We start from the raw sequence: 13,546 nt of genomic DNA, 5'->3' as shown, positions 1-13,546 counted from the left end.
AGAGAACAGGAGCTAATAACTGTCCAGTGTGAGGTTCGAGGTATAGCCTAAGGCCTGCCCTGCACACTTTTATTCATGTCTCTTTTTGATTGGTTTTACTAGAGCGTGAATGTTAATTTTATTTAAAAAGCTGATTTATTTATGTCTAATTATGTGTAAATATATGGAAGGGGAGATTTTCTTTCAGCATACCTATTTAATTTATCTGTAGTCATGGGATAAAGGTAACCATGTAAAATGAGAGGTGCCTGGGGAAAAAAACCTATCTCTAATGGCCATTTTTGTCACACATATACTAACAGAATACATATCATAATGGAAACCAAACTTTCATTTAGTTAGGTTTTTTATTTCTATGATTGCAAAAATAAATTTGTCTGTAATTCATAAAGCCTAATGAATTTCTGATTACACTCATTTTGTATACTTGAACAGTACTAACAGAGATGTTTATAAGATTTGATGAAATTGGCATCAAATTTTTGTACACTTACGTGAAAAGCAAGATGTAGAAGATTGATTACAGTGCCTTAAATGCCTTTGCCTTGGTATTTGTGATAAGACTTCAGCACTCATTGGCACCTGGGCATCTGTATCACTGAGCACATTGATCACTGTGCTTCACCTTCCTTTGAGTGCAGATTTCTTTTCAGACTGCTGAGCTTTTGAATCTTTCCATGATGTATCACTGTTCAATTTGGCTTGAACATCAAGAGCAAGTAGGAAGAATAAATGGGGAGTTGACTAAGCAGTGTAAGATACAACAAAGCAGAAAAATCTCTCTTGACTGTACGCTTGCAGTTGGACTCTCTCATCAAATGATGTGTTTCTAAAGAGATGTATTTTAAAATCTGTAAGTTCCCAGCTTCCTCCCATTCATGCCTGTTTATCTTTCAAGTACCACTCGTTTCTGTTTTAAAACTCCAAATCCTTTCCTTGACTTGAGCTGTTAATTTAATGATAAATAGCCAATAGCAATAGAGTCACAAGATACTTTGCATTTAGATTATGTTTGTAGGGATACCACAATACTGGATGAATGAATTCAGAGTCCCATGCCTCACAGAAGTTCTTAGTATGGCCTGTGCTCTTACAGCACATGATAAAGGCAAATGCATTTCTGTGAGAAAGAAAGAAAGAAAGAAAGAAAGAAAGAAAGAAAGAAAGAAAGAAAGAAAGAAAGAAAGAAAGAAAGAAAGAAAGAAAGAAAGAAAGAAAGAAAGAAAGAAAGAAAGAAAGAAAGAAAGAAAGAAAGAAAGAAAGAAAGAAAGAAAGAAAGAAAGAAAGAAAGAAAGAAAGAAAGAAAGAAAGAAAGAAAGAAAGAAAGAAAGAAAGAAAGAAAATTAACTGAACAAAATTCATATCATCCCTTATAGAAGAGTGCTAAAGTAACTTTAACAATTTGAAAATATTACTTCATCTATAATCATTAGTACTATCTTGGTTTGTAAGCAGGACAAATCAGCTTCTTCAATGACTATTACCTTTCTGAATGTTAACCTGTATCTGTTTTTTAAACCATGTTGTTTCTGAGACAATTAAAAACTGGATATTAAGAACTAGCACAGAAATCCAGAACATTAAAATGAATTATTTCACAAACACAAATGAAGACACAGCAGAAAATCATAGTATCTATTTAAATAGTTAGAGATGTCAGCCTAAGCACAAATGTACTTATTACATTTCAGTAAATGAACTTATTACATTTCAATAATTTTATTTGTTGTCTCCTTTTAATTGCAACTGGGAATACAAAACATGAGACATGACTGCACCTGGCCGGACAGCAATGAGGGACAGACTGATGATAAAATTTTACAAACATGATCTTCTTTCTCCAGCAGCCAGATTTACAGAAGTGCAGCCCAAGGAAACAATTCTTTTTTTTGATTTCTTTTCCATCAGAGTGTTTCTCTTTTCTGAGCAAATCAGGCAGAAAATCAGAAGAGAACATCAGTGGCAGCTTTTTAAGAAGGACTTGCCTTGTTAGCTGTCAGTAATTTACTACCTAACTACTTTACCTTTTACTACTACTTTACTACCTAACTACTGTGTATGTTTCTATGCCCTCAAGCAAGCAGATTACAAGGTTCTGGGGTTAAAAAAAATAAAAAAAATTGGATAATGTTTCACATTCCAGTACAGTAATAGACTCAATTAATATCAAATTGATTTACTAATTAATTAACACCTTCAATATCTTTGTAATGTACTGTTGGGTTTCTGTGGCTTTTTGTTGCTCTTTGTTCTTCAGAAGAGGAAAATGAGAACCATGGAGTTGAAGTATGCTTCCAGACATAGTCTCCAGTGAAATCCCCATGTGTTACCAGAGTGTCTAAGGTAGAATTCAACTTATTCTACAAGAGAGGAAGTTTTCAGCACAGCATTTGGTTGGAAACCTTAACTCCATGAATAATTTTCTCATGTAGCCTTTAACTACTGATCAGACTGGCTCATGCCAAATCCTGCTGTCTCAGTGGGGCTTCACAGATGTGGATGAAAGTCCCAAACAACTCTTCTTCCTGGAATTTAAAGGTTATCAGTTTCCTGTTTCTTTTAATTAGTTATCATGTGTATGGAAGGAGTATGGCTCACAGGGGAGAAGAATGTGATTTATTTTGATTCATTTTTACTTTGGATTTTTATTTTAATTAATGTCAGGAGAACTTAGAATTTTAGGAAAACATTCTTTCAAGATCCATTTAAAGCAAAAGAAATCAAAATTATTTCAATAGACCTAAAATGGGAAAAAGACCCCAAGAATTTTGTGATGACATCAAAATAGTTAATAAGCAGGAGGAAAATAAGGCTATGTGTAATTTTTGTATGTTTCACTACTGACATAGATCAAGGCTGAGTCCTAGAGAAAACTTCTGGCACGTTGTCCCAGCATGGCTGTAACAGAGATGAAAGACACTGAAGCAGATGTGGGGAAAGTAAGTCTTCACTGACAAAAACAGTCTGTAATTCCAGTTTAAATGGAGCTAGAGGTCATCTCACCCATGACTGTTTGGTCAAAGGCAATGAGGACAGAGTTACTCGGTTCACTGCAATTTTTCTAGGACTATACCCATCATTAACCACTTTGACAAATGAGAGAGCAGTGTATTATGACAAGATCGAGGGTGAAACAGAACGGCTACAACTGCAAACAGCATAATCATTTGTCTTAGTGACAGGAAAAGGGAGCTGTAGTAATTGCCAGGGAATTAATGGAGTCAGCAGTGTCCTTTAATATGAGATGAACTGCTGTGTGCAATGAGAAAGGCAAGAACCCACGGAAAGTAAGGAGGCAAAACAAAGGGAGGCCAACAGCAGGTGATCAAGAAGATGGTAGCCAGTGGGACTTCTCTGCAGCCATGCAGAAGTAACCCAAGGACAGAATTGCTATCCAAAGGAAGAAAGGGGAAGGAGCAGCCCACTGACAGCCACATGGGCAGTCACTAGAGGCAACAAAAAGGCTGAGTGGGAGAAGCCAAACTGCGTCCCTGTATGTGCACTCTCAAGTGACAGTGGATGAAGAGCAAGGATACAAGTACAGCCTGGAGACAGCACTTTTGAAGATCAGCGGCAGGAAGGCTTGGGCCTGGACAGACATCACACAGGATGGACCACAGCAGGACAGGAGGCTGAGCAGGCTGGCAGGTGTAGAATCCCAGAAGATAACGGGATAATGTGTATAAGATAATGCGTATGTCTCAAAAAAACATAGCTGGATAGCCACGGAGAAAACCAAGGATTGTTCACACTAACAGACAAGGATTGCTGTAACAATTCACATTTAATTTAACGCTCTGTGAGAAAGAACAAGATGTTGCTGGAGACAGGGCCACGCGGAGGGAGGGCGGCACTTTTCCAGGACAAGCAGCCTTGGAGCTCCTGGAGATGAACACAGCACAGGAATGGGGGCAAGATGTGGGTATGGACTGTGGGATGAGATCAAGACCATCCAAGTCCCTCCAAACCCTCTGAGCTATTTCCCAAAAGATCTGAAAGAACAGACTGCACACAGTAATTAATTTCCACAGAAATCAAGAAACCTGTCCATGAAAAGCTACTCTCTTCCTAGTCTAGGCAGTACCTCTTTTTTATTTTCTCTTTTTTAATTCACTTTTTTCTCTTCCTCTCTTTGACTCCTCACTCCCTCTTTAATTCACCTTTTCTCTCTCTCCTTTCACCCTGCCCCTATATCCAAAACCCACTACCGTAACGCCGTAGCTCAGGGACTAACAAACCAATTCCCACGTCAAGCGGGACTAAAACTTTCTGACTGCTTGCAGACCCTCTGACTTTCATCTACCACCCAGGGCCGGACCGCCCTGGAGCTCCCACACGGCCTCAAGGCTTCAGGGCGAGCCCCAGGGCGAGCGCCATCCGGTCTCCTCCACAGCGCCCCCGTTACCGGGGCCGTTACCGGGTCCCGCCCCCGAGCACGGCCAGGGCGCATGCGCGGTGCGTGCGGCGCCTGCGCGGTGCGCTCTCCGGGAGCGGCCGGGCCGGGCTGGGCACCGCCGCCCTGCAGGGCAGCCCCGCCGCCGCTCCCGCCTCCTCCGCTTCTTCCTCCTCCTCCTCGTCGCCGCCGCAGCAGCAGCAGCAGCTGACGCTGTTCGTGATGCAGCCGAGCGGCGGCGAGGAGGAGGCGGCGGCGGCCGGGGCGGCGGGGGTGGTGCTGCAGCCCAGCGCAGACCCGCAGCTGCCGCCGTCCGCCAGCGGCGGCCTCATGGTGTTCTACGAGCTGGGCACGGCCAGCGAGATCGAGGTGGTGGAAGAGGAGGCGGAGGCGGCGGGCGGCGAGAGCACGGCCAGCCCGGAGGAGCTGGAGGAGGAGGAGGCGGCGGCGGCGGCGGGCGGCGAGGCGGCGGCGGGCGGCGAGTGCAAGAGCTGCACCTACGAGGGCTGCAGCGAGACCACCACGCAGGTGGTAAAGCAGCGCAAGCCCTGGATGTGCAAGCGGCACCGCAACAAGATCTACAAGGACAAGTACAAGCGCAAGAAGAGCGACCAGGCCCTGGGGGCTGGCGGCGGGGCGGCGGCCGCGGGGGGCGGCCAGAGGGCCGAGGTGAGCCGGGGCCGGGCTGTCCCTGGGAATGGGGATTTCCCTGGGAATGGGGGCTTCCCTGGAAACCGGGCTCTGTCTGTCAGACGGCCAGAGAAAAGGGGAGCGGTCTAGGGCCGTCCTACAACTCGCCCTTCCTCCTGCTTGCCAGAGCAAACTCCGCTTGTTTTCAGCTCTGACATGAATTGTAGAAGCTTACAGCTATACCAGAAGATTCCAAGTATAGAAATATTGGTAGAAGATGCTTCGCTTGCAGCGTGGCTTTTTTTTTTTTTTTTCCCGCGGTAGGAAAGTACCGATCCAAGAGAGATGTCAGATTCGTTTCTCAGCTGGTGCTGAAGTGTTGGGGTTTTAAAGTCGCCAAGGCCGTTGGGGATCAGGTGTATAAAAATCAGTGGTGTAGGTTCTTCAGGATGCTTTTTTGGTATTACTTCTATATTAAATGGCAGCTAAATATTTCGACCACTGCTAGTTCATCATACTTAACTTGCATAAGCTTATATGTATTGTTTAGATGGGGAAATACTATCAGCGGGAAAACTGACAGTAACGTTCAACTTTTTAAATATTCTTTTTCCTACAGTTTGTGGACTCAGCTAGGACCACTGGGCTAGGACTTCTCTAGGCAACTTAAGTGACTACAAGGATGGCCACTTTGTACAGAGTCAGTGTTTCAGATCTTGTATTTAGATGAGACAGAAAAAGGGAAATAGTTTTACACTTGAAGGTGCTGAGTGGTTTGTGCTCAAAGCAGCAGGTGAAAACTCGTGATTGCCAGAGGAAAAAAAAATATCTTACCCGGCCTTCCTGCTAAAAACAACCCTTTTATGTCATCACAGCTGTATCTGGAGTTGTGTGACTGGGAACTGATCTAACTGGAAACTTGACGACCAAAATCTTTTCCTGTTTCTGTTCTTTCTTCATTTAAATATACTGTAACCATACTGGGTGTCACACAAAAGAATCTTCTTTTGTATGTCTGTAAAAGCCATGAGGCAGGTCCTTGAAAAAAGCTAAGTGTACATGATGCTGCTAGAGAATATTCTCTCACCTTCTCTTTCAGTTCAAAGGACTTGCTGAGCTTTTCCTGATGTATTCTGTAACTATAAGTGATACGTGGTCCATATAGTATTTTGGATTTTTGCTGAACCCTTGTAAGCTCTGAGCCTCTGTTACATTTTGGTAGTTTCTTCGGTTCTGCTACCTGGTGTGAATACTCACCTTGTTTCTGAGTCTTGTTGGTGTCAACCTAATTTGCCAGGCAGTGTTTACATTAGAACAATTCCTCTTGTGTTTGTGATATTTGGAAGGCTTGCCTCTAAGTTTTTTTCCTTCTTGAATTAAAAAGGCATAGCATGCTTGTTTCCAAGGAAAAAGTTATGCACTTTTATAATCTTTGCTGTTTTGTGAGCCTTTTCTAATTCTAGTAGCTACTTCTCTTTTCAGGTAAGAGAAGTAAGAGAAGCTGCACACATTATTCAAGAGGAGAATGAATTCTACGTTTATATACCAGCATGACTTTCCCTCTTCTCTCTTCCTTCCTTGATAGTTCATCCTGCTTGATTCACAATGTGTCTACACAAATACTAGTGCTAGTTCAGAAAAGGGGACAAGATGGGAGAAGAGTAAAAATGCTGCATTTCGTGTAGTGATGGGTTAAAACTTTTTGATCTGTAGCATGAAATAGTGATTATTGCATGTTGGAATAGGGTGGATTTTCTTTTCCCAGTTTGTGCAAGTGCAGGTTGCTTTGAATGTAAGGAAATTAGGGCCTAAACTTGCAGAAGAAAGCAAGGTATTTAGTGCTAAACTTACTTTTTGCGGTTGTATTTATTAAGGCCATTTTCAATAGAAGTTCCTAGTAGGAGTTTTATTTTTCACTTCTGTGGATAGGATAGAAGTGAAAGATTCTAGGATAGTTTTCTTTGTTCCTGCTTCTGAACCCTTTCAGGTAAATGGAAATGTCAGTAAGCTTTGAATGTAGTACACATAGGATTCAACATTGAATTTTTCCTTAGAGCAGATTGTAGAGCCACGTTGTATTAGTATGTGTAATTCAGATGACTGGTGATTGTAAAGGAACAGAATAAACTTGGGAAAAAAAAAAGCCTATGGCTTTGGCAAGTTCATCATAGTGTTCTGAAGTATGTTTTGTTTGGTAGTACAAGGATTATTGTCATTTCTGCCCAGTTACAAATGGTAAATATTCTTTTTCACAAGCTGGACCCTGACCTGTTGTGAATTAGTTCATTTTTAAGAAATGCAATCAAATAAACTGAAGCCATTAACTCACCCTAGTAACCTGTTCAGTTTTGCAGTGTAGAAGACTAACTCAGCTGCATTGCTTCACTCTTGCTGCTGAAATAGTGAGAGGAGGTAGAAAGAAGAGGCCAGGTCTTGAATAGATAGATTTCCATTTCTGTGCTGTTACTTTCCTCTGCAGATTGAGGAGGCAAATGGTCTTTACTGCTGTGATTTTCTGTGTATCACTCTATCAGAGTTTATAGTCTGACCTCCCCCTTTTTTTTTTGCTTTCTGTCATTTGCAGGATAATGTTGAAGGTTCAGTGTCTGTTACAAAACAGAGATCAGGATCCATTGGAGATCGCCCAGCAAGACCTACTCTTTTAGAACAAGTATTGAATAAAAAGAGGCTGGTAAGTCTTGTTTTCAAGAGGTTTTGAACTTAAATAAATAAAAGGAGTGCAGCAATGTTTACCTGTCACTGTTGTGAAGAAAGAAAATCAGTTTAACGAGCATGCACTGCATGTACCTATTTTCAAATTTGAAACATTCTTCACAGATATGTGCTTCAGCCTCTCTGTGAAGAACACTAAGATGACTGAATTTAATGATCTGAAGTTTTGGTAGTAACAGTGATGGTTTCTTTAGGGTAAATAGTGCCTACAGTATAACTGAGATGGTTTTAGCTTGTTAAGCCAAAGCCTTAGGTAGAACAATGAATGGACTTTAGGTCCAGTGTAAGCTTTACTATGGTGGGTTTTAGAAGTTGTAGATGTATCATATCAAACTTAAAGTTGTATATATGTGTGTTGATAAAACAAATTCTAAGCAAGCAGTGTGATTTATAATATCTGCAGCCTGCATGAATGGCATGTCTCATAAGTTTTTTAAACACTGGTTTCTCCTTTATCAAGTTAAGCCCAGTGAAGGGAAATCATTCAGTACCTGCAGTTTGTTTGGCTTCTTCATCGCAACTTTCTTTGTTACATATTTGGCAGTCCCTGCTCTTCAAAAGCTATTGGGACTGTTTGTCTTCTCTCTGTTACCTGTGCAACACAATTTAACAATACTCATTATAGTGCTGTAGTGCTTGTTCAGAAATTTGGAAAGCCATAAAAGAAACACCATGTCAGTCTTAAGTATACAGCTACCTAGATGTATTTCTTGATAATCCTTTCTCAATGATAGCACTTTTTTAGTTATTGTGTCTGAAACTTAGAGGCTATTCATAGTTTTTCAGTGTTGATGAGGAAAACAAGTAATGAACTATGGAGTAGTTTTGATATTATCTTGTTCTTCATGCCCCACTTACTGGCTTGCTATCCCCTTTCCTGGCTGTTTCTATTGATGTGGCTTTTAATTAAATTTGAAAGATATCTTATGAATGAAACATTATTTTTTATAGAAGTACAGCAACCAGAAGTTCTTTTAATAGATGGTCAGAGCTTTTGCACTAATTATGTCAAGGCTCTTTAAGAACTCGGGATTCCTTTCAGTATATCTGAAATTCAGATTCCCCTTGATCTGGTTCTTGCTTCTCTCTTTCTCCTCTGACTTGCAGTTGCAGTAGGTCTTTGGTTGTATCACTGAATTGATCATGGATAATGGGCAAGCATCTAGGGAATTCATTCAGCTGAAAAAAACCCTTTTCCTGTATTAATTTTTGGAAGGATAAATTCCCAACCTTATTTTCCATTTGACCTTACAATCACTTGGGCTGCCACCCTGCAGAAATGAGTGTGACTAACTAGAGTTGGATTACAGACTGCAACTATTCGGGCCAGGAGCCAGATGCAAATACTTTTAGATACTTTTGTCTTTTGATTGAATGCAGGGAAGTTTTTTTAACTCGTTCCCTGTGGATGGACTGCTGTTTTGAAATGTTGGGAAATTCTGGACAGTCAGTGAAAGTCATAGAGTATCTTGAGTCAAAAGGGACGCACAAGGATCATCGAGTCCAACTCTCTGCTCTTCACAGGACTGCCTAAAACTAAAATATGTGCTACAGGCACAGTTCTGATGCTTGAACACTGACAGGCACATGAGCTTTGCTGCAGGATTACAGTATTTTATTCATTTATTAAACTGTTTTTGAGCTATCTGCAGTGGGAAATGCAGAAGTTAGCTCAATTGAAGCACAGCTTTAGAACTGAAGCACAACTGAAAGATGTTTCGGTTCTAGTACGTTAATAGATTACTCCTCTTTGCTACACTTACAGGGTTTTTGTGATATTAAGCAACAGCAGCAGGTAATGTGCAAATTCATGTAATGGAAAAATATTACTGTGATACCTTTTTAACATATGTAAAGTAAAGTTCCCTTTCTCTCTTTCAGTCCCTACTCAGAAGCCCGGAAGTAGTGCAGTTTCTTCAGAAACAACAGCAACTGTTAAGTCAACAAGCTTTGGAACAAAGGCAACAACAGTTTCAAGGAGCACCTGGGTAACGAGGAAAGATCAGTGATCTGCAGATGAGTCTGGTGCTGATGGAGGGACAGGATCTGTATTTTGTATAAATACAAAGAATCTCAGTGTTTAAACAAAAATGGAAGTCGGTGTTGTTACGTATTTGTTTCTTTTTTTGCACTTTTGAGGTTTTGGGCTGCTTGGGTGTCTGCAAACTTGGGAGTGAATCATAGAATGGCCTAGGTTGTGTTATGGTCAAACTTCCCAGTCTGACCATTCAAGAGACTCTCTGACAGTCACTCTCCCAGTACCAGACTAACTTCTGGGACCAAAGCTCCTTCATTACGGGTAGTTCCAGTGATCTGACAGGTGCTCACTTGACTCCCTGCATACCCAGTTTGAAGTCAGACCAGATTTCCTTACTGGTTTGACCCCAGGTCTCGGGCACAACCTTGTTCCATAAAGCAATTTATTAGCAGTGTAATAACACAGAAGCAGCCTGGGCTGGTGCCTCTGAGGAGGGATTTCAGACAAAGGAACCACTGAGCTTTTATACCATCACAGTCTAAGGCAAGCCTTGCTCTTTCTCTCGAGTGTTCCATTCCTGCCACATCCCTGTGTCCATTCACCTGTCTAGCCACTCATCTTCCCACATTTTGTTATGCAAAGAGTTGTCAGTTCACTGCCTTCTGTCTTCACTCCCACCCAGAGCTCAATTTGCATCTCAGTCTGCATCTCATAAATCAGCTACCTGCATCAGATGTATTCCTGATCACTTGGAAAGGACCTTGAAAGATCATCAAGTTCCAACTCCCCTGCTGTGAAGAGGGACACCTTTCATAAGACCAGGTTGCTCAGATCTCTGTCCACCCTGGCCTTGAACACTTCCCAGGCAGGGATATACATACCCAGCCTTTCCTGAGCAATCTGTTCCAGTGCCTGACTACCCTCACAGGAAAGAATTTCTTCCTAATAGCTAATCTAAATCTACTCTTGCACTGTGAACCCATTCCCCCTTTCCTGTCTCTACATGTCCTTGTAAAAAAACCCTCTCCCATCCTTCCTGTAGGCTCCCTTCAGATAATGGAAGGCAGCTATTAGGTCACCCTGAAACCACCTCTTTTCCAGGCTGAATAATCCCAATTCTCTCAGCCTTACCTCATAGGAGAGGTCTTCCATCCCTCTAATCAACATCTGACCCACCTCTGGATTTGCTGTAACAGGTGAATGTCCTTCCTGTGTGGTAGGTTCTAGAGCTGGGTGCAGTCCACCAGATGGGGTTTCACCAGAGCAGAGCACAGCACAGCACAGGGGCTGTGATGGGTCGACTTTGGCTGGACATACAGATTTATAAATTTTTATTACCTGCTATCCCCTGTCTTTTCACAGATAGGTATTATTTTCCCATCTCAAGAGTATCCTCCACACCTCCAGATGTCCAAAATCAGGCTGTAACTTGGGCTAGATTCCATCAAGATGAATGCTCAGGACAGGAGAAGCAGCACGCTTAATTACTGGGCAACAACATTGGGCTCTGTGCCTCCTGCTCTATTCCTCACAAAATTCACACTTCATCAGCTCATGTCATTTTGCTGCTTTACTTTTGCAGCATACAAGTTACACCACAAATTATTTCCCCTCCAAGATTAAATCTCCTTGGAGGACACACCAGGTCTCCCCATCCTTCTGCATTACCTGTTGCAGTTGAGTTGGCCATAAGACTTGGAGTGCTGCTTCAATAAAACTTCAGGAGCCTTCAATCAGCAGCTTGTTATTTAAAAGTCTCATACTTTTTCCTCTGTTGCAATCCCATTGGCAGCTCCAAGGAGCTCTGCCTCTTTCCCTCTCTGCTCTCACAGGCAGCTCCCTACCTCATCACAGCAAGGCCACCAGACTCCCAACTTCTAACTCACTCTTTATCACACCCAGCTGTGAGGGCAAGGCTGTTCCCACTCTTGGGTAATTAACACAGCTGCAATGTATCAGGGGCAAGATTGCCTTCAGCACTACCTCTATCTTGTGTTCCCACATCTTCCTACAATTACCCACCAAGTACACCCAGGTATTTGGGCAAAGAAAATCCCATAAACGGGTTTGCCTTTTCCTAGAGCCAGGGAAATCCACCCTGATTTTCCGAGCCACTTCACTTGTTTAGTATGGAGGCTTTATCTTCTCCCCCAGTGTGTAGGGGTTTTGTGTGGGCAGGACCAAGGAGGTTCACAGATCCCCTGGTGTTAACCAGCCAAGTGGCTTTTGTTAAATTTACACCTCAATACTTCCATGCCTAACACTCACATAGTCTTCAGCAGTCCATTATACCACACAATCTTTTCAGAGGCTTATGGGTGATACAGGGTGTGATGTCCACTCAATGCCATGTTTTTTTGCCCAAGAGTTTATGACATTATTTTGAAAATGAGTCTCATTGTCTAATTCGATTCTCTCTGGGGTACTGTGTCACCACAAAATGTGTTTCTCAAGACCTGAGATGGTGTCTTGAGCAGTGGCAGTGGTTTACAGGGTGTGCTGTCAGCCAGCCAGTTGTTGCCTCTACCGTGGTGAGTATGTAACACTTGCCTTGGTGTGTTCATGGCACTGGTGCAGTTTGCCAGGCCTCACCATACTGGGAACCCAGCTGCTGCCCTCTGTTCCAGGAAAAGTTTACTTCATTGGCTTGGCTGATTGCAGCACATGCTTCTCATTCATGGATTCATTCTGTGCAACGGCCTCCATGGTCAGGTCCACCCCTTGATGATGAGCCCATCTGTCTGTTGCAGCTGATGATGCATAGTCCCTTCAGGTTATAAATAGCTCACCCTTCCACCCCCAGTCCAAGTGTACCTAAGTTAATTCAGTTTTGGCAGCCTTATCTACCTATTCATTGTTTCGATGTTCTTCAGCGGTGTGTATTTTGGGCATGTGAACATCTACCTGATGTACCTTTCCAGTCATGTTTTCGACCTGTGCACTGATGTCCTGCCCCAGTGCAGGTGCAGTCCAGCCCAGATTTGTTCATCCCTGCATTGCCAATTGGTCTTCCATTTTTGCAGCCACCTCCATAGGGTATTAGCCACCATCCAGGAGTCAGGAGAGACAGGTCACTTTTCTCCTTCAACAATCTGTAGGGCTTGTTTGGATAGCTTTCACCTCTGCAAACTGGTTTGACTCACCTGCTTCTTCAGCAGCCTCAGTGACTACTCCACCTCTGATGGTTTCCTGCCACACAGCAGGATCCATGACTAAATAGAGCATAGCCTCTTTCATCTTCTGGTAACTTGTTATGTGGGGGTGCTTCTTGTGCACAAGTCTCTGGCAATGCTCCAAAGTCTCTGCCTTCTGGCCAGTCTGTGTTTTCTTCCAGAATTCCCAACTGAGCTCATGTAATCAATGCTACCCTCTTACTCCATGTAGCACTGGCTGAGGGATGTGTTAAGGGGATATTTCCTTTAAAATCTGAAGAAGTCTCATCCAATTATTTGTAAACCTTCATTTTAATATTTAATTCGTTAATAAAATTTGTTCATGGTAGCAGTGTTTAGCTGTACACTCTTTTCCTACCAAAGTTATAATAAATTAACATTTTTCTATATAAACATTTACAGTTAAACAAGTCATTCTTTGATGACAATCATTAATGGAAGTCAATTACTTTCTGTGGACATTGCGAAACAAAGTTCTGAAGTTGAGCCAGTCCAGTGGCATTACCTAACAGCAACTGCTCAGGGATATGAGAAATTTATGTCCTGTAGAATCTTGCACGAAACGCAAAGACAACATGCCATCAAGAAGTCAATCCAGCAGTTCAGAAAACTACAAGTAGGTGATCTTGGACAAGTGCA

At 42.4% G+C, this 13,546-nt stretch overlaps 1 protein-coding gene across 1 annotated transcript; it reads left to right on the top strand.

The window, feature by feature from the left end:
* Positions 1-4,504: 4,504 nt before the first annotated feature.
* RFXAP (regulatory factor X associated protein) lies at positions 4,505-11,568 on the top strand. Its single transcript, XM_083854343.1, has 3 exons — positions 4,505-5,062; positions 7,608-7,715; positions 9,638-11,568. The coding sequence occupies exons 1-3, from the start codon at positions 4,616-4,618 to the stop codon at positions 9,746-9,748; spliced, it is 666 nt and encodes a 221-aa protein (XP_083710469.1). The 5' UTR covers positions 4,505-4,615; the 3' UTR covers positions 9,749-11,568.
* Positions 11,569-13,546: the final 1,978 nt, after the last annotated feature.

The sequence above is a fragment of the Zosterops lateralis genome (assembly GCF_965231275.1).
Source record: "Zosterops lateralis genome assembly, chromosome: 2".
NCBI lineage: Eukaryota > Metazoa > Chordata > Aves > Passeriformes > Zosteropidae > Zosterops > Zosterops lateralis.
The sequence above is the reverse complement of the archived record's forward strand: the minus strand, read 5'-3'. Positions and strand labels throughout refer to the sequence as shown.

Excerpts from the sequence above, each read along its gene's own strand:
- RFXAP (XM_083854343.1), top strand. The coding sequence starts at position 4,616 with ATGCAGCCGAGCGGCGGCGAGGAGGAGGCGGCGGCGGCCGGGGCGGCG. Across the intron at positions 5,063-7,607 it reads GGGGCGGCCAGAGGGCCGAG|GATAATGTTGAAGGTTCAGT; the intron begins GTGAGCCGGGGC and ends TGTCATTTGCAG. Across the intron at positions 7,716-9,637 it reads TATTGAATAAAAAGAGGCTG|TCCCTACTCAGAAGCCCGGA; the intron begins GTAAGTCTTGTT and ends TCTCTCTTTCAG.